Source organism: Lonchura striata, chromosome 38, assembly GCF_046129695.1.
Source record: "Lonchura striata isolate bLonStr1 chromosome 38, bLonStr1.mat, whole genome shotgun sequence".
Lineage (NCBI taxonomy): Eukaryota > Metazoa > Chordata > Aves > Passeriformes > Estrildidae > Lonchura > Lonchura striata.
In genome coordinates, this window is record NC_134640.1 from 2,558,007 (window position 1) to 2,575,965 (window position 17,959).

Here is a 17,959-nt window from a genome sequence, read left to right on the forward strand (position 1 = left end):
ACCTGGGAAATGTGGGCGGGGCCAAAAGGGCGGGAAAAGGTTGGAGGGGACAAGATGGCCGCCAGGGTGATCCTTGTCTCTCATTGGCTGATTCCGGATGGACAAGATGGCCGCCAGGGTGATCCTTGTCTCTCATTGGCTGAGTCTAACCAATCAAGATGACTGCTAAGGTGATCCTCGTCTCTCATTGGCTGATGCCAGATGAACAAAATGGCCGCCAAGGTGATCCTTGTTTCTCATTGGTTCATTCCAGATGGACAAAATGGCCACCAAGGTGATCCTTGTTGCTCATTGGTTGAGCCCACCCAATCAAGATGGCTGCCAATGTGATCCTTGCCTCTCATTGGCTGATTCTGGATGGACAAGATGGCCACCAAGGTGATCCTTGTCTCTCATTGGTTGATCCTGCCCAGTCAAGATGGCTGCTGAGGTGATCCTGGTCTCTCATTGGCTGCTTGCAGACAGACAAAATGGCCGCCATTGTCGCTTATTGGCTGGTCCTGCCCAATCAAGATGGCCTCCAGGGCGATCCTTGTTTCTCATTGGCTGATTCTGTCCAGCCAAAATGGCCGCCAGGGCGATCCTTGTCTCTGATTGGCTGCTGCTGCTGATCCAAAATGGCTCCCGAGCCAATCCTGGCCCCTCATTGGTTGCAGCCGCCCAGCCAAAATGGTGGCCGAGCCCATCCTGGATCCTGATTGGCTGCGGCCACAGATCCAAAATGGCCGCCGAGCCCATCCTGGATTCTGATTGGTTGTGGCCGCCTGGCCAAGATGGTGGCCAAGAAATCAGCGAGATGGCGGCCGATGATGTCATCAAGATGGCGGCCGGGGGGGCGGGGCCTTGATGCCCCTGAAGGGTCCAGGTGAGCCCAGGTGTGCCCAGGTGTGTCCCCAATGGCCCCAGGTGTGCCCAGGTGTGCCCAGGTGTGTCCCAGGTGTATCCAGGTGTGCCCAGGTGTGTCCCCAATGCCCCCAGGTGTGTCCCAGGTGTGTCCCACATTGCCCAGGTGTGCCCAGGTGTGTCCCAGGTGTATCCCAGGTGTGTCTCAGGTGTGCCCAGGTGTGACCAGGTGTGTCCCAGGTGTGCCCAGGTGTGCCCAGGTGTGCCCAGGTGTATCCCAGGTGTATCCCAGGTGTGTCCCAGGTGTATCCCAGGTGTATCCCAGGTGTATCCCAGGTGTGCCCAGGTGTATCCCAGGTGTATCCCAGGTGTATCCCAGGTGTATCCCAGGTGTGTCCCAGGTGTGTCCCAGGTGTGCCCCACATTGCCCAGGTGTGCCCAGGTGTATCCCAGGTGTATCCCAGGTGTATCCCAGGTGTGTCCCAGGTGTGTCCCAGGTGTGCCCCACATTGCCCAGGTGTGCCCAGGTGTATCCCAGGTGTATCCCAGGTGTATCCCAGGTGTGTCCCAGGTGTGTCCCAGGTGTGCCCCACATTGCCCAGGTGTGCCCAGGTGTATCCCAGGTGTATCCCAGGTGTGTCCCAGGTGTGTCATAGACGTTCCCAGGTGTGCTCGGGTGTGCCCAGGTGTGTCCCAAGTGTACCCCAGGTGTGTCCCAGGTGTGCCCAGGTGTATCCCAGGTGTATCCCAGGTGTGTCCCAGGTGTGCCCCACATTGCCCAGGTGTGCCCAGGTGTATCATAGATGTACCCAGGCATACCCAGCTGTGCCCAGGTGTATCCCAGGTGTGCCCAGGTGTATCATAGACACACCTAGGTGTACCCAGGTGTGCCCAGGTGTGTCCCCAATGCCCCCAGGTGAGCCTCCAATGCCCCCAGGTGTATCACAGGTGTGTCCCAGGTGTGCCCAGGTGCGCCCAGGTGTGCCCAGGTGTATCACAGACATACCCAGGTGCGCCCAGGTGCATCATAGATGTGCCCAGCTGTGCCCAGGTGTGCCCAGGTGTGCCCAGGTGTGTCCCCCAGCCCTTTTCACACCCCAAGCTCTGCTCCCCTGCCCCTCAGGTGTATCCTGGGTATATCACAGACATACCCAGGTATGCCCAGGTGTATCACAGACATACCCAGGTGTATCCCAGGTGCGCCCAGGTGTATCCCAGACATACCCAGGTGTGCCCAGGTGTATCACAGACATACCCAGGTATGCCCAGGTGTATCACAGACATACCCAGGTGTATCCCAGGTGTGCCCAGGTGTATCACAGACATACCCAGGTGTGCCCAAGTGTATCCCAGGTGTGCCCAGGCGTGCCCAGGTGTATCCCAGACATACCCAGGTGTATCCCAGGTGCGCCCAGGTGCGCCCAGGCGCCCCTAGCAGGGCGAGGTGGACAGGTGGGGGTGCGGGGCGGGTCTCTGGGGGTACTTGATGGCGGGCGGGTAGTTCTGGGTCATCTGGATGGAGACGTCGGACGAGGCGTCGGAGGCGCTGCGGGCGCGCGGCCACGCCCGCGGCTGCAGGAACTGCGCCGACAGCCCCGAGCAGGTGCTGAGGCGCGGGCGCAGCAGCTGCGGCGGCGCCCGGCACAGCTCCTCCTCGGCGTAGCGCTTGGTGAACAGGTACACCGACATCACACCTGCGCCCTGCGGGGGGAGAGAGACAGGTGAGTGACACACCTGTCACACCTGTGACACACCTGTCACACCTGAGTGACAGCTGTGACACCTGAGTGACAGCTGGGTACACCGACATCACACCTGCGCCCTGAAACAGAGAGAGAGACGGGTGAGTGACACCTGTGTCACACCTGAGTGACACCTGTGACACACCTGAGTGACACCTGTGACACCTGAGTGACAGCTGAGCACACCGACATCACACCTGCGCCCTGAAACAGAGAGAGAGACGGGTGAGTGACACACCTGTCACACCTGAGTGACACCTGTGACACCTGAGTGACAGCTGGGTACACCGACATCACACCTGCGCCCTGAAACAGAGAGAGAGGGGTGAGTGACACGCCTGTCACACCTGTGTCACACCTGAGTGACACCTGAGTGACAGCTGGGCACACCGACATCACACCTGCGCCCTGAAACAGAGAGAGAGGGGTGAGTGACACACCTGTCACACCTGAGTGACACCTGTGACACACCTGAGTGACACCTGTGACACCTGAGTGACACCTGAGTGACAGCTGGGTACACCGACATCACACCTGAGCCCTGAAACAGAGAGAGAGACGGGTGAGTGACACACCTGTCACACCTGTGACACCTGAGTGACAGCTGGGTACACCGACATCACACCTGCGCCCTGCGGGGAGAGAGAGAAAGGGGTGAGTGACACACCTGTCACACCTGAGTGACACCTGTGACACACCTGTGTCACACCTGAGTGACACCTGTGACACCTGAGTGACAGCTGGGTACACCAACATCACACCTGCGCCCTGCGGGGAGAGAGAGAAAGGGGTGAGTGACACACCTGTCACACCTGAGTGACACCTGTGTCACACCTGTGACACACCTGTGACACACCTGTGACACCTGAGTGACAGCTGGGTACACCGACATCACACCTGCGCCCTGCGGGGAGAGAGAGAAAGGGGTGAGTGACACACCTGTCACACCTGAGTGACACCTGTGACACACCTGTGACACCTGAGTGACAGCTGGGTACACTGACATCACACCTGCACCCTGAAACAGAGAGAGATGGGTGAGTGACACACCTGTCACACCTGTGACACACCTGAGTGACAGCTGGGCACACCGACATCACACCTGCACCCTGAAACAGAGAGAGAGAGGGTTAGTGACACGCCTGTCACACCTGTGACACACCTGTGTCACACCTGAGTGACACCTGTGACACCTGAGTGACAGCTGGGTACACCGACATCACACCTGCGCCCTGCGGGGAGAGAGAGAGAGGGGTGAGTGACACACCTGTCACACCTGTGACACACCTGAGTGACACCTGTGACACCTGACTGACAGCTGAGCACACCGACATCACACCTGAGCCCTGAAACAGAGAGAGAGACGGGTGAGTGACACCTGTGTCACACCTGTGACACACCTGTGACACACCTGTGACACCTGAGTGACAGCTGGGTACACCGACATCACACCTGCGCCCTGAAACAGAGAGAGAGACGGGTGAGTGACACCTGTGTCACACCTGTGACACACCTGTCACACCTGAGTGACACCTGAGTGACAGCTGGGTACACCGACATCACACCTGCGCCCTGCGGGGAGAGAGAGAAAGGGGTGAGTGACACACCTGTCACACCTGTGACACACCTGTGACACACCTGTGACACCTGAGTGACAGCTGGGTACACCGACATCACACCTGCGCCCTGCGGGGAGAGAGAGAGAGGGGTGAGTGACACACCTGTCACACCTGTGACACACCTGAGTCACACCTGAGTGACACCTGTGACACCTGACTGACAGCTGGGTACACCGACATCACACCTGCGCCCTGAAACAGAGAGAGAGACGGGTGAGTGACACACCTGTCACACCTGTGACACACCTGTGACACACCTGTGCCCTGCAGGGAGAGAGAGAAAGGGGTGAGTGACACCTGAGTGACACCTGAGTGACACCTGAGTGACACCTGAGTGACACCTGAGCACGCCGACGTCACACCTGTGCCCTGCAGCAGAGAGACTGAGAGAGGGTTAGTGACACACCTGTGACACACCTGTGACACACCTGTGACACACCTGTGACACACCTGTGACACACCTGAGTGACACCTCAACCACACCAGCGCTTTTTGCCACAAAATTCCCATTTTTTCACCTAAAAAAATCCCATTTTTTAATCATAAAACCATCATTTTTTCACCTAAAACCTCCATTTTTTCACCTAAAACCTCCATTTTTTCACCTAAAAACTCAATTTTTTCACCCAAAATTCCCACTTTTTTGGGAAAACCAGGAATTATGTGGGAAAGCTTTATTTCCCCCAGTGTTTTTGGGCATAAAACTCCCATTTTTTTGGCATAAAAATCGCATTTTTCATCATAAAAACCCCATTTTTTCGCCTAGAAACTTCATTTTTTCACCCAAAATTCCCGTTTTTTCCCGAAAACTCTGGAATTTTTTGGGAATTTTGCTTTTTCCTGGCCCTGACCTCCTTGAGCAGGAAGGAGGAGGCGCCAAAGGCGAAGCTCCAGCCGGGGCAGGGCTGGAAGATTTTCTGGGAGCCTGCACTGAAACCCCCATTTTTCCCCCCAAAATTCCCATTTTTTCCCCCCAAAATTCCCATTTTTTCCCCCCAAATTCCAATTTTTTCACCCAAAATTCCCACTTTTTTGGGAAAACCAGGAATTACGTGGGAAATCTCGATTTTCCCCAATTTTTTTTGATCACAAAACTCCCGTTTTTCCTGCGTAAAAATCGCATTTTTCATCATAAAAACCCCATTTTTTCGCCTAGAAACTTCATTTTTTCACCAAAAAACTCCATTTTTTTGCCCAAATTCCCGTTTTTCCCCCCAAATTCCCTTGTCCTGACCTCCTTGAGCAGGAAGGAGGAGGCGGCGAAGGCGAAGCTCCAGCCGTAGCGGTACTGGAAGTATTGCTCGGAGCCGCCCGGGCGGTTCATCACCTCGTCGTTGATGCTGGAGATGTAGAGAACCAGCCCCACCACCAGAGACAGCCCTGGAGACGGGAAAGTCCCGGAAATTCCCAAAATTCCGCGGAATTCCGGGAGATTCCGGGCGGGGTTTGGGGAGAAAATGGCGGAAAATGGGAGAAAATGGCGGAAAATGGCGGAAAATGGACAAAAATGGGGAGAAATGAGAGCTTGGGGAGGGCTTGGGGGGAAATTTGGGAAAATTCCAGGAAATTCCAGATAATTCTGGGAAATTCCTCGGAATTCCGGGAGATTCCGGGCGGGTTTTGGGGGGAAATGGCCAAAAATGGCGGAAAATGGGAGAAAATGGCGGAAAATGGCGGAAAACGGACAAAAATGGGGAGAAATGAGAGCTTGGGGAGGGCTTGGGGGGAAATTTGGGAAAATTCCAGGAAATTCCAGATAATTCTGGGAAATTCCTCGGAATTCCGGGAGATTCCGGGCGAGTTTTGGGGGGAAAATGGCCAAAAATGGCGGGAAATGGGAGAAAATGGCAGAAAATGGCGGAAAATGGACAAAAATGGGGAGAAATGAGAGCTTGGGGAGGGCTTGGGGGGAAATTTGGGAAAATTCTGGGAAATTCCCAAAAATTCCTCAGAATTCCGGGAGATTCCAGGAAATTTCGGGGGGGTTTTGGAGAGAAAATGGCCAAAAATGGCGGGAAATGGGAGAAAATGGCGGAAAATGGCGGAAAATGGACAAAAATGGGGAGAAATGAGAGCTTGGGGAGGGCTTGGGGGGAAATTTGGGAAAATTCTGGGAAATTCCCAAAAATTCCTCAGAATTCCGGGAGATTCTGGGAAATTTCGGGGGGGTTTTGGGGAGAAAATGGCCAATAATGGCAGAAAATGGCGGAAAACGGCCAAAAATGGGGAGAAATGGGGAGAAATGAGAGCTTGGGGAGAGTTTGGGGGGATATTTGGCAAGATTCCGGGAAATTCCCGAAAATTCCAGGAAATCCAGAAAATTCTGTGAAATTCTGGAAAATTCTGGGAAATTTAGAGGGGATTTTGGGGTGAAAATAGCCAAAAATAGCCAAAAATGGCCAAAATTGGCCAAAAATGGCCAAAAATGGGGAGAAATGAGAGCTTGGGGAGAGTTTGGGGGATATTTGGGAAAATTCTGGGAAATTCCAGAAAATTTGTGAAAATTTGGTGGGATTTGGGAAAATCAGGGGAGATTTGAGCCAATTTTTGGGGAGATTTGAGCCAATTTTGGGGCTCCCACCTGCAGAGAACAACGAAGACCCAGGATGGGAATGGGAGGCCGGGGCTGATTTTGGCGCCGATTTTTGGGGTGAAATCGGATTTTTTTGGGGGTTTTCTGTTTTTGAGGGAACCCCAGGGGTTCTCAGGGTCCATTTTGGGGGATTTGGGTAAATTTTGGGGGGATTTGGGTAAATTTTGGGGAGATTTGAGCCAATTTTGGATCTCCCCCCCTGCAGAGAACAACGAAGACCCGGGGTGGGAATGGGAGGCCGGGGCTGATTTTGGCGCCGATTTTTGGGGTGAAATCGGATTTTTTGGGGGTTTTCTGTTTTTGAGGGAACCCCAGGGGTTCTCAGGGTCCATTTTGGGGGGATTTGGGTAAATTTTGGGGGGATTTCGGTAAATTTTGGGGGGATTTGAGCCAATTTTGGATCTCCCCCCTGCAGAGAACAACGAAGACCCAGGGTGGGAATGGGAGCCCGGGGCTGATTTTGGCACAGATTTTTGGGGGAAAATCGGATTTTTTTGGGGTTTCTGAATTTGGGAAGTCCTGGAGGGATGTCTGGGTCCATTTTGGGGAGATTTGAGCCGATTTTGGATCTCCCCCCCTGCAGAGAACAACGAAGACCCAGGGTGGGAATGGGAGGCCGGGGCTGATTTTGGCGCCGATTTTTGGGGTGAAATGGGATTTTTTTGGGGTTTTTTGGTTTTTGGGGCTCTCCCTCACCCGAGAGGATGAAGAAGATGCCCGAGACGAAGGCCAGCAGGGTCCTCTGGGGCCGGATGTGCCCCACGTTGCTGATGACGAAGGCGGTGAAGACCAGGAAGAGGCTCACCATGGGGAAGGGCGTGGCCGTCCTCACCGTCTCTGGGGGCGCCAAAAAACGTCGGGACCCCCCGAAATCCACCCCAAATAATCCCAAAATCCCCCCAAATTCAGCCCGAGGGTCTCAGGAACATCCCCCAAAAAATTCCAAAATTTCCAGACCCAAAAAACCTGAAAAAACACAAAAAAAGTCCCCAAATTCCCTCAAATCCACCCCAAATTCACCCAAAAATCTCCCCCAAAATCACCCCCAAATTTCTCCCAAATCCTCCCAAAATTCCCCCCAAATTCAGCTCGAGAGTCTCAAGAACATCCAAAAAAAAAAAATCCAAAATTTCCAGACCATAAAAAAGCAAAAAAACCCCAAAAAATCGCCCCCAAATTCCCTCAGATCCTCCCCAAATTCACCCAAAATCCCCTAAAATTCCCAAAAACTTTTCCCAAAAATCTCCCCAAATTTTGCCCCAAAATCCTCCCCCAAATCCCCCAAAATTTCAAAAAAAAATTCCCCCCAAATTCCTCAATTTTCCCTTAAAAATTCCCCAAAAATCCCCCCCAAAATTCCCCAAATTCCCCTGAAAATCCCCCCAAAATTTCCAAAATCCCCCTAAAAATTCCCAGAAATCCCCCCAAAATTCCCAAATTGCCCCCCAAAATTCCCCAAATTCTCCCAAAATTCACCCCAAAAATTCCCCAAATTCCCAGAATTCCCAAAATTCCCCTGAAAATTCCCTCAAAATTCCCCAAATCCCCCCAGAATCCCTCCAAAATTCCCTCCAAATTCCCCAAATACCCCAAAATCCCCTCCAAAAATTCCCAAAATTCTCCCAAAATTCACCCCAAAGATTCCCCCAAAATTCCCAGAATGCCCGAAATTCCCAAAATCCCCCTGAAAATTCCCTCAAAATTCCCCAAATACCCCCCAAAATCCCTGAAAATCCCCCCAAAATTCCCAAATATTCCCAAAATTCCCCCCCCGGAATTCCCGAAATCCCCGGGATTCCCGGGATTCCGGGAATTCTGCCCTTACTGAGGATGTTTTCCGTGTTTTCCGTCACCAAATTCAGCTCCGGCTCCAGGAAATATTCGGAGGCGACGCAGCGCCCCTTCTCCCGGCCTGCCGGACCCAAAATCCCCCAAATTCAGCCCAAAATCAGCCCAAAATTCAGCCCAAAATCAGCCCAAATTCAGCTGAAATTCAGCCAAAATTCAGCCAAAAATAGCCCAAAATTCAGCCGAAATTCAACCCAAATTCAGCCCAAAATCAGCCCAAATTCAGCTGAAATTCAACCAAAATTCAGCCAAAAATAGCCCAAAATTCAGTCAAAATTCAGCCAAAATTCAGCCGAAATTCAACCAAAATCCATCTGAAAATCAGCCCAAAATCAGCCCAAATTCAACCAAAATTCAGCCCAAAATCAGCCCAAAATCAGCCCAAAATTCAGCAAAAATTCAGCCAAAATTCAACCCAAATTCAGCCAAAATTCAGCCCAAATTCAGCCCAAAATCAGCCCAAATTCAGCCCAAAATTCAGCAAAAATTCAGCCAAAATTCAACCCAAATTCATCCCAAATTCAGACAAAATTCAGCCCAAAATTCAGCCAAAATTCAGCCAAAAGGAGCCCTAAAATCGGTCCCAAAATCAGCCCAAATCAGCCCAAAATTCATCCAAAAATCAGCCCAAAAATCAGCCAAAATTCACCCAAAATTCACCCAAAACTCAGCCAAAATTCAGCCAAAATTCAGGCAAAATTCACCCAAAATTACGCCGAAAATAGCCCAAAAAATCAGCCCAAAATTCAGCCAAAAATACCCCAAAAATCAGCCCCAAATTGCCCAAAATTCACCCAAAATTCAGCCAAAAATACCCCAAAAATCAGCCCCAAATTGCCCAAAATTCAGCCCAAAATTCAGCCCAAAATTCAGCACAAAATTCACCCGAAAATAGCCCAAAATTTACCCAAAATTAGCCAAAATTCAGCCGAAAATAGCCAAAAAAATCAGCCCAAAACTTCCCAAAATTCACCCAAAATGAGCCCAAATTAACGCCAAAATTAATCCAAAACCAGCCCAAAATTCACCTGATCCACCCCAAATTCTTTCCGATCGACCCCAAATTTTTTTCCTATGGATCCCAAATTTTTTTCCCTCGATTCCCAAAAATTTTTCCTGGGTATTTTTGGGAATTTTGTGCCCAAAAAATCCCCCAAAAATTCCATTTATTTCCCCTTCTAACCCCCATATCTCGGCCATTTTTCATCCGATCGACCCCAAATTTTTTTCCCTCGATTCCCAAATTTTTTCCTGGATATTTTTAGGAATTTTTGGCCCAAAAAATCCCCCAAAAATTCCATTTATTTCCCCTTCTCACCCCCATATCTCGGCCATTTTTCATCCGATCGACCCCAAATTTTTTTCCCATGAATCCCAATTTTTTTTCCCGGATATTTTTGGGAATTCCAGGCTTACCCGCGAAGAAGCAGACGCGCCAGAGGCCGGGAAAATCCCCCAAAAATTCCATTTATTTCCCCTTCTCACCCCCGTATCTCGGCCATTTTTCATCCGATCGACCCCAAATTTTTTTCCCATGAATCCCCAATTTTTTTCCCAAATATTTTTGGGAATTCGGGGCTTACCCGCGAAGAAGCAGACGCGCCAGAGGCCGGCGTGCAGCGCCATGCGCACCTCGGTGCTCTGGTTCTGGGGGGACACGACGCCCTCCTCCATGTAGAGCCAATAGTCCGTGGACACGGCGATGCCCACCAGGAGCAGCCCGCAGGCCCCGAAAACGCTGCTCAGCAGCGTCAGCGCCCGCGAGCTGCACGAGCTCATCCTGGCCCCTGCAATTCCGGGGAAATTCGGGAATTTCGGGGATTTTTGGGGAATTTTTCCCCGATTTTTGGGGGTTTTTTTAAGGGTTTTCGGGGGTATGTTGGAGGGAGGCGGGGATGAAGGGGTTAAAAGTGACCGGGGAAGTGACTGAGAGAGGAAATTGGGAATTTTTGGGGAATTTTTGGGGAAGTTTTTAGGATTTTTGGGGAATTTTCCCCGATTTTTTTGGGTGATTTTTGGTGGTTTTTTTAAGGGTTTTTGGGGGTATGTTGGAGCGAGGCGGGGATGAAGGGGTTAAAAGTGGCCGGGAAGTGGCTGGGAATGGTCAGAGAGGGAAATTTGGGAATTTTTTGGGAATTTTTGGGGAATTTTTTTGGGATTTTTGGGGTTTTTTCCCGATTTTTGAAGGATTTTTAAAGGAGTTTCGCGGCTATATTGGAGCAATGCGGGCAGGAAGGGGTTAAAGGCGGGCAGGAATTTTGGGGAATTTTTGGGTCGTTTTGGGGGAATTGAAAGGAATTTTGGGGAGGGGAAGTGGGCGGGGATTGGCTGGGAAGAAAATTTGGGGATTTTGGGGGGATTTTGGGGAATTTTGGGGATTTGGGGTTGGATTTTTGGGGGGATTTTGGAGATTTTTGGGGTTGAATTCGGCGCAGTTGTGGGAATCTATCGGGACAACGGGACCCTCCCCAAATCCCCCCAAAATTCCCAAAAATTCCTCCAAATCCCCCAAATTCCCCAAAATCCCTGCAAATTCCCTGAAATTTCCTCCAAATTCTCCCAATCCACCCCCAAATCCCCCAATTTACCCCAAATTCCCCCAAATTTCCCCAAATTCCCCAAATTTCCCCCAAATCTCCCCAAATCCCCCCAACCTTTCTCCCCAAATCCCCAAAATTCCCCAAAATTTTCCCAATGCCCCCAAAATCTTCCCATATCCCCCAAATCTTCCCCAAATTCCCCCAAATCCCCTCAAAATCCCCCCTAAATTACTCCAAATTCTCCCCAAAACCCCCAAATTTCCTCAAAATTTTCCAAATTTTCCCCAAAATTCTCCCCAAATTACCCCAAAATTCTCCCCAAATCCCCCCAAAGTTCCCCAATTTCCCCCAAAATTCCCCAAATTTCCCCCAAAATTCCCCAAATTCCCCCAAATTCCCCCAAATTTCCCAATTTCCCCAAATTCCCCCAAATTCCCCGAATTCCCCCAAAATCCCCCAATTTCCCCAAATTCCCCCAAATTCCCCTAAATCCCCCCAATTTCCCCCAAATTTCCTCAATTTCCCCCAAATTCCCCCCGAAATTCCCCCCCAAATCCCCCAAATTCCCCCAAAATTCCCCAAATTCCCCCAAATCCCCCAAATTCCCCCAAATTCTCCCAAATTTCCCCAAATTCCCCCAAATTTCCCCAAATTCCCCTCCCCCTCACCCGCTCACGGCGCCGTCGCTGCCCCGCGGGCCCGGGGCGCCATCGGAGCGCGGGGACGGACGGACAGACGGACACGGGAGGGATGGGGAAGGAGAGACGGACGGACAGACGGACACGGGGGGGGGGGAAGAGGGACAGACGGACACGGGGGAGAGACGGACAGACGGACACGGGGGGGGGGGGGAAAGGACAGACGGACGGACAGACGGACACGGGGACGGAGGACGCGGGGAAGGATGGAGGAAGGACAGACGGACCCGGGGACGGACAGAGGGACACGGGGGGGATGGGGAAGGACGGACGGACACGGGGGGGGGAGAGACGGACAGACGGACACGGCGGGAGACAGAGGGACAGACGGACACGGGGATGGACGGACAGACGGACACGGGAGGGGGATGGGGAAGGACAGACGGACAGACGGACACGGGGATGGAGGACACGGAAGGACAGACGGACACGGGGGGGACGCGGGGATGGAGGAGGCGGGGAAGGATGGAGAAAGGACAGACGGACACGGGGGGGACGGACGGAGGACGCCGGGGAAGGACAGACGGACACGGGGGGAGGAAGGAACGGACGGACAGACGGACGGACGCGGGGATGGAGGAGGCGGGGAAGGATGGAGGAAGGACAGACGGACACGGGGGAGGGATGCGGGGATGGACAGACGGACACGGGGACGGAGGGAAGGGACGGACAGACGGACGGACACGGGGGAGGGATGCGGGGATGGACGGAGGACGCGGGGGAAGGACGGACGGACAGACGGACACGGGGACGGGGGACGCGGGGGAAGGATGGAGGAAGGACAGACGGACACGGGGGGGTGGGGACGGACAGACGGACGGACACGGGGATGCGGCGACGGAGGAGGCGGGGAGGGATGGAGGACGCGCGGGAAGGACAGACGGACACGGGGATGGGAAGGACAGACGGACACGGGGGGGGGGGGGATCGGACAGACGGACGGACGGACCCGGGGATGGGAAGGACGGGCGGACAGACAGACAGACGGACACGAGGATGGATGAAGGATGCAGGGGGAAGGACAGACGGACCCGGGGATGGGAAGGACAGACAGACACGGGGATGGGAAGGACGGGCGGACGGACAGACCCGGGGATGGATGGAGGACGCGGGGGAAGGACGGACAGACGGACACGGAGGGGACGGGGACGGACACACGGACAAACGGACGGACGGACAGACAGACGGACCCGGGGATGGATGGAGGATGCGGGGGAAGGACAGACGGACACGGGGATGGGAAGGACAGACAGACACGGGGATGGGAAGGACGGGCGGACGGACAGACAGACGGACACGAGGATGGATGAAGGATGCGGGGGAAAGGACAGACAGACACGGGGATGGATGGAGGACGCGGGGGAAGGACAGACGGACGGACGGACGGACGGACACACTGACAGACAGACGGACGGACGGACGGACGGACGGACGGACGGACAGACGGACGGACGGACGGACGGACAGACGGACACACTGACAGACAGACGGACGGACGGACGGACGGACAGACGGACGGACAGGCGGACGGACAGACGGACACGCGGCCGCTCCCCGGGCGCTGCTGCGGCCGCTGCGGCGGGGCCGGGCCGGAGGCGCGGGACGGACAAACGGACGCGGGGGGGGGAGGGGGAGGGGGGGGAGGGGGGGGAGGGGGGTGGGGGATGGGCACCAACCCCCCCCCCCCGCGGGCACCGCGTGACGTCACCGCCGCCGCTCTTAAAGGGACCGCGCACCCGCAGCGCCCCTCCCCCAGCCCCCCCCCAAAGAGACGATTTGGGGACGGGGGGGTTAAAAAAAGAAATTAATCGAAAAATGAGAAAAAAATGGAAAAAATGGGAAAAAAGTGAAAAATATTAAAAAGAAATATTAAAAAGAAGCAAAAAGGGAGGAGGTTAAACGTCAAAAAATGCCAAAATTTACCCCAAAAATGTCAAAATTCAACCCCAAAATAACAAATTTCAACCCCGAAAAAGCCCAAAATTCATCCCCGAAAAAGCCCAAAATTCACCCCCCAAAAATCCCAAATTTCGCCCCCCAAAATCACAAAATTGAACCCAAAAAAATCCCAAGTTTTGCCCGCAAAAAATCCCAAATTTCACCCCCAAAAATCCCAAATTTCGCCCCCAAAAATCCAAAAGTTCACCCCCCAAAAATCCCAAAATTCACCCCCCAAAAATCCCAAATTTCGCCCCCAAAAATCCAAAAGTTCACCCCCCAAAAATCCCAAAATTCACCCCCCAAAAACTCCCAAATTTCGCCCCCAAAAATCCAAAAGTTCACCCCCCAAAAATCCCAAAATTCACCCCCCAAAAACTCCCAAATTTCGCCCCCAAAAATCCAAAAGTTCACCCCCCAAAAATCACAAAATTCAGCCCCCAAAAATCTCAAAATTCACTCCCAAAAAATCACAAAATTCACCCCACAAAACCTCCAAATTTCTCCCCAAAAAATCCCAAAATTGAGCCTCCAAAAATCCCAAAATTCACCCCCAGAAAACCCAATTTTCCCCCAAAAATGCCCAAAAAATGCCTCCAAAAATCCCCCAAATCCTCCAAAATTCCCCCCAAAATCCCAAAAAATAAACAAAAAAAAAAAAATTCCCCAAAGTCCCCAAATTTGTGGGGATTTTTGGGAGATTTTGGGGGATTTTTTTGGGGATTCTTGGGGATTTTTGAGGGATTTTTAAAATATTTTTGGGGGATTTTTGGGAAACTTTATTGGGATTTTTGGGGGGAATTTTGGGGGAAGTTTGGGGGATTTTGGGGGTGGTTTTTTTTTGTATTTTTTGGGATTTTTAGGAGAATTTGGGGAGATTTTGGAGAGAATTTTTTGTATTTTTGGGGGAGGTTTGGGGGATTTTGGGGATTTTGGGGTTTTTTTTCTGCAATTTTGGGGCATTTTTGGGGGGATTTTTGGGGGGAATTTTGGGGAAGTTGGGGTGATTTTGGAGGGACTTTTTTGTATATTTTGGGATTTTTTGGGGGAATTTTTGGGAGGTTTGGGGGAATTTTTGGGGGAAATTTGGGGGATTTTGGAGGGACTCTTGTATATTTTGGGATTTTTGGGGAGAATTTTTGGGGATTTTGGGGGAATTTTGGGGATTTCTGGGGGGAGTTTTTGCTGGTTTGGGGTTTTTTTTTTGGGGGGGGGGATTTTTTTGGGGGAAAAAAATCCCAAAATTTGGGAAAAATTACAAAATTTAATGGGAATCCAAACTGGTCCGGAGCAGTCCATCCCAATATAAACCAGTCCAAACCAGTCCAAACCAGTCCAAACCAGTAAAAACCAGTCCCTCCCAGTCCCTCCCAGTCCCTCCCAGTCCAAACCAGTAAAAACCAGTCCCTCCCAGTCCAAACCAGTCCAAACCAGTCCAAACCAGTCGAAACCAGTCCCTCCCAGTCCAAACCAGTCCAAACCAGTCTAAACCAGTATAAACCAGTACAAAAGACTCCGGCTCCTCCCATTCCAGTCCAGGAGCCCTGGAATTCTTTATTGCCCCTCCCCCACCCCGGACCGGGGGCGGGGCTTGAGGAAAAGGGGGCGGGGCTTGAGGAAAGGGGCGGGGCCTGAAGAAAAGGGGGCGGGGCTTGAGAAAAGGGGCGGGGCCTGAAAAGGGGCGGGGCTTGAGGAAAAGGGGGCGGAGCTTCGGCCCCGCCCCGCCCCCGCCCGGGGCTCAGTTCTCCACGGCGGCTGCGGAAAGAAAAACCCCAAAATTCCCAAATTTTGCCACAAAAAAATCCCCAACATTTCCCTCCCAGGATCCCGAAATCCCCAAAATCCCCAAATTTCGCCCCCCCAACAAGTCCCCAAAATTCCCCAAATTTTCCCCAAATTTCCCCCAAATTTCCTCCCAAAATTCCCCAAATTTCCTCCCAAAATTCCCCGAAGTTCCCCAAATTCCCCATTTTCTTCCCAAATTCCCCAATTTCCCTCAAATCCCCCACATTTCCCCAAATTTCCCACAAAATTCCCTCCAAATTCCCAAATTTCCCTGAATTTCTCCCCAAAATTCCCCAAGTTCCCCCAAATTTTCCCCCAAAATTCCCAATTTCCCCCAAAATTCCCCAAATTTTCCCCAAATTTCCCCCAAATCCCAATTTTTCCCCAAAATCCCCAAATTTCCCCCCAAAAAATCCCCAAATATCCCCCAAATTCCCCCTAATTCCCCAATTTCCCTCAAAATCCCCCAAATTTCCCCCAAATTCCCCAATTCCCCCCTAAATTTCCTTCAAAATTCCCCAAAACCCCCAAATTCCCCCCAAATTCCCCCCAAATTCCCCCCAAATTCCCCCCAAATCCCCACATTTCCCCCCAAAATCCCCGAATATCCCCCAAATTTCCCCTAAAATTCCCCAAATTCCCCAAAATTCCCCCTAAAATTCCCCAAATTCCCCCAAAATCCCCACATTTCCCCCCAAAAATCCCCGAATATCCCCCAAATATTCCCCAAATTCCCCCAAAATCCCCACATTTCCCCCCAAAAATCCTCGAATATCCCCCAAATATTCCCCAAATTCCCCCAAAATCCCCAAATTCCCCCAAAATCCACAAATTCCCCCCCAAATTTCCCCCCAAATTCCCACAATTCCCCCAAAATCCCCAAATTTCCCCCCAAATTTCCCCAAAAATCCCCGAATATCCCCAAAATTCCCCAAATTCCCCAAAATCCCCACCCCCCGCACCCACCCAGGCCGCCAGGGGGCGCCCCCCCCGCGCCGCCGCTCTGTCCGCTCAGCTCATTGGTCGGCGTCTCCTGCAACGAAATGGCGCCCTCTGATTGGCCCGCCCACATCCCCGCCCTCTGATTGGCCCGCCCACATCCCCGCCCTCTGATTGGCCGGCCCGCCAAGCCCGCCAAGCCCAATCACCTGATCGAAGAGGTGCACCGTGACGTCATCGAAGAACGAGACCGCCTTGCGCTTCCGGTCGGCGCTCAGTCCCGCTTCCGGCGGGCGGCGCGGCGCCTTCAGGAGGCCGCGGAGGCCGCGCGCGCTCCAGGCGGAGACCACGAGCGGGACGCGCGGCGGAGCGGCCCCGGCGGGTTCCGCCGCCTCCGCCGCCTCCTCGGCCTCGGCCGCCTCCGCCCGCGACGGGTCGGCCGAGCCCCGGCGAGGCGGGAGCGGCCGCAGCGCCAGCGGGGGCAGCGGCAGCGATAGGCGGGAGGCCTTGGCTGAGGGGGGAAGGGGAATGGGGAATGGGGAAATGGGGGGGAAAAGAGGGAAAATTGGGGGAAATGGGGGGAAATGGGGGAAAATGGGGAAAATGGGGATAAATGTGGGGGGATAATGGGGGAAATGTGGGGGAAAATGGGAGAAATGTGGGGGCATCATGGGGGAAAAGTGGGGGAAATGGGGAAAAATGGGGGAAAATGGGGAAAATGGGGGGGAAAGAGGGAAAATTGGGGGAAATGTGGGGGGAAATGGGGAAAATGGGGATAAATGTGGGGGGGAAATGTGGGGAAAAATGGGAGAAATGTGGGGGCATAATGGGGGAAAAGTAGGGGAAATGCGGAAAAATGGGGGGAAAATGGGGGGGAAAGAGGGAAAATTGGGGGAAATGTGGGGGGAAATGGGGGAAAATGGGGGGAAATGGGGAAAATGGGGGAAAATGGGGATAAATGTGGGGGGATAATGGGGGAAAAGTGGGGGAAAATGGGAGAAATGTGGGGGCATAATGGGGGAAAAGTGGGGGAAATGGGGAAAAATGGGGAAAATGGGGGGAAAATGGGGGAAAAGTGGGGGAAAATAGGGGAAAATTAGGGGAAAATAGGGGGAAAAGAGGGAAAATTGGGGGAAATAGGGGAAAATATTGGGGGAAATGGGGGAAAAGGGGGAAGAAAAGAGGGAAAGTCGGGGAAAATGGGGAAGAATGGGGGGAAAGGGAAAATTGGGGGAGAAAAGAGGGAAAAGTGGGGGAAAATTGGGGGAAATGGGGATAAATGTGGGGGAAATTGGGGGAAAAATGGGGAAAAGGGGGGAGAAAAGGGAAAATTGGGGGAAATTGGGGAAAATGGGGGAAAAGTGGAAAAAATGGGGGGAAATGAGGGGGAAATGGGGATAAATGTGGGGGGAAA

General features: G+C 52.7%; 1 protein-coding gene across 2 annotated transcripts; it reads right to left on the minus strand.

Moving 5' to 3' along the window:
• Window positions 1-1,544: 1,544 nt before the first annotated feature.
• Window positions 1,545-11,964, minus strand: CACNG7 (calcium voltage-gated channel auxiliary subunit gamma 7). Of its 2 annotated transcripts, XR_013341532.1 has the most exons (8): window positions 11,854-11,964; window positions 10,229-10,432; window positions 8,623-8,709; window positions 7,494-7,634; window positions 5,439-5,584; window positions 2,238-2,544; window positions 2,150-2,175; window positions 1,545-2,087 (listed from the first exon to the last, which is right to left on the minus strand). XR_013341532.1 is itself a non-coding variant. In XM_077789874.1 (6 exons), the coding sequence occupies exons 2-6, from the start codon at window positions 10,422-10,424 to the stop codon at window positions 2,275-2,277; spliced, it is 840 nt and encodes a 279-aa protein (XP_077646000.1). In that variant the 5' UTR covers window positions 10,425-10,432; window positions 11,854-11,964; the 3' UTR covers window positions 2,179-2,274. The 2 variants fall into 2 exon arrangements, 1 of the variants encoding a protein (XP_077646000.1); XM_077789874.1 differs by lacking the exons at window positions 1,545-2,087; window positions 2,150-2,175 and having other exon boundaries at window positions 2,179-2,544.
• Between the last annotated feature and the right edge of the window lie 5,995 nt (window positions 11,965-17,959).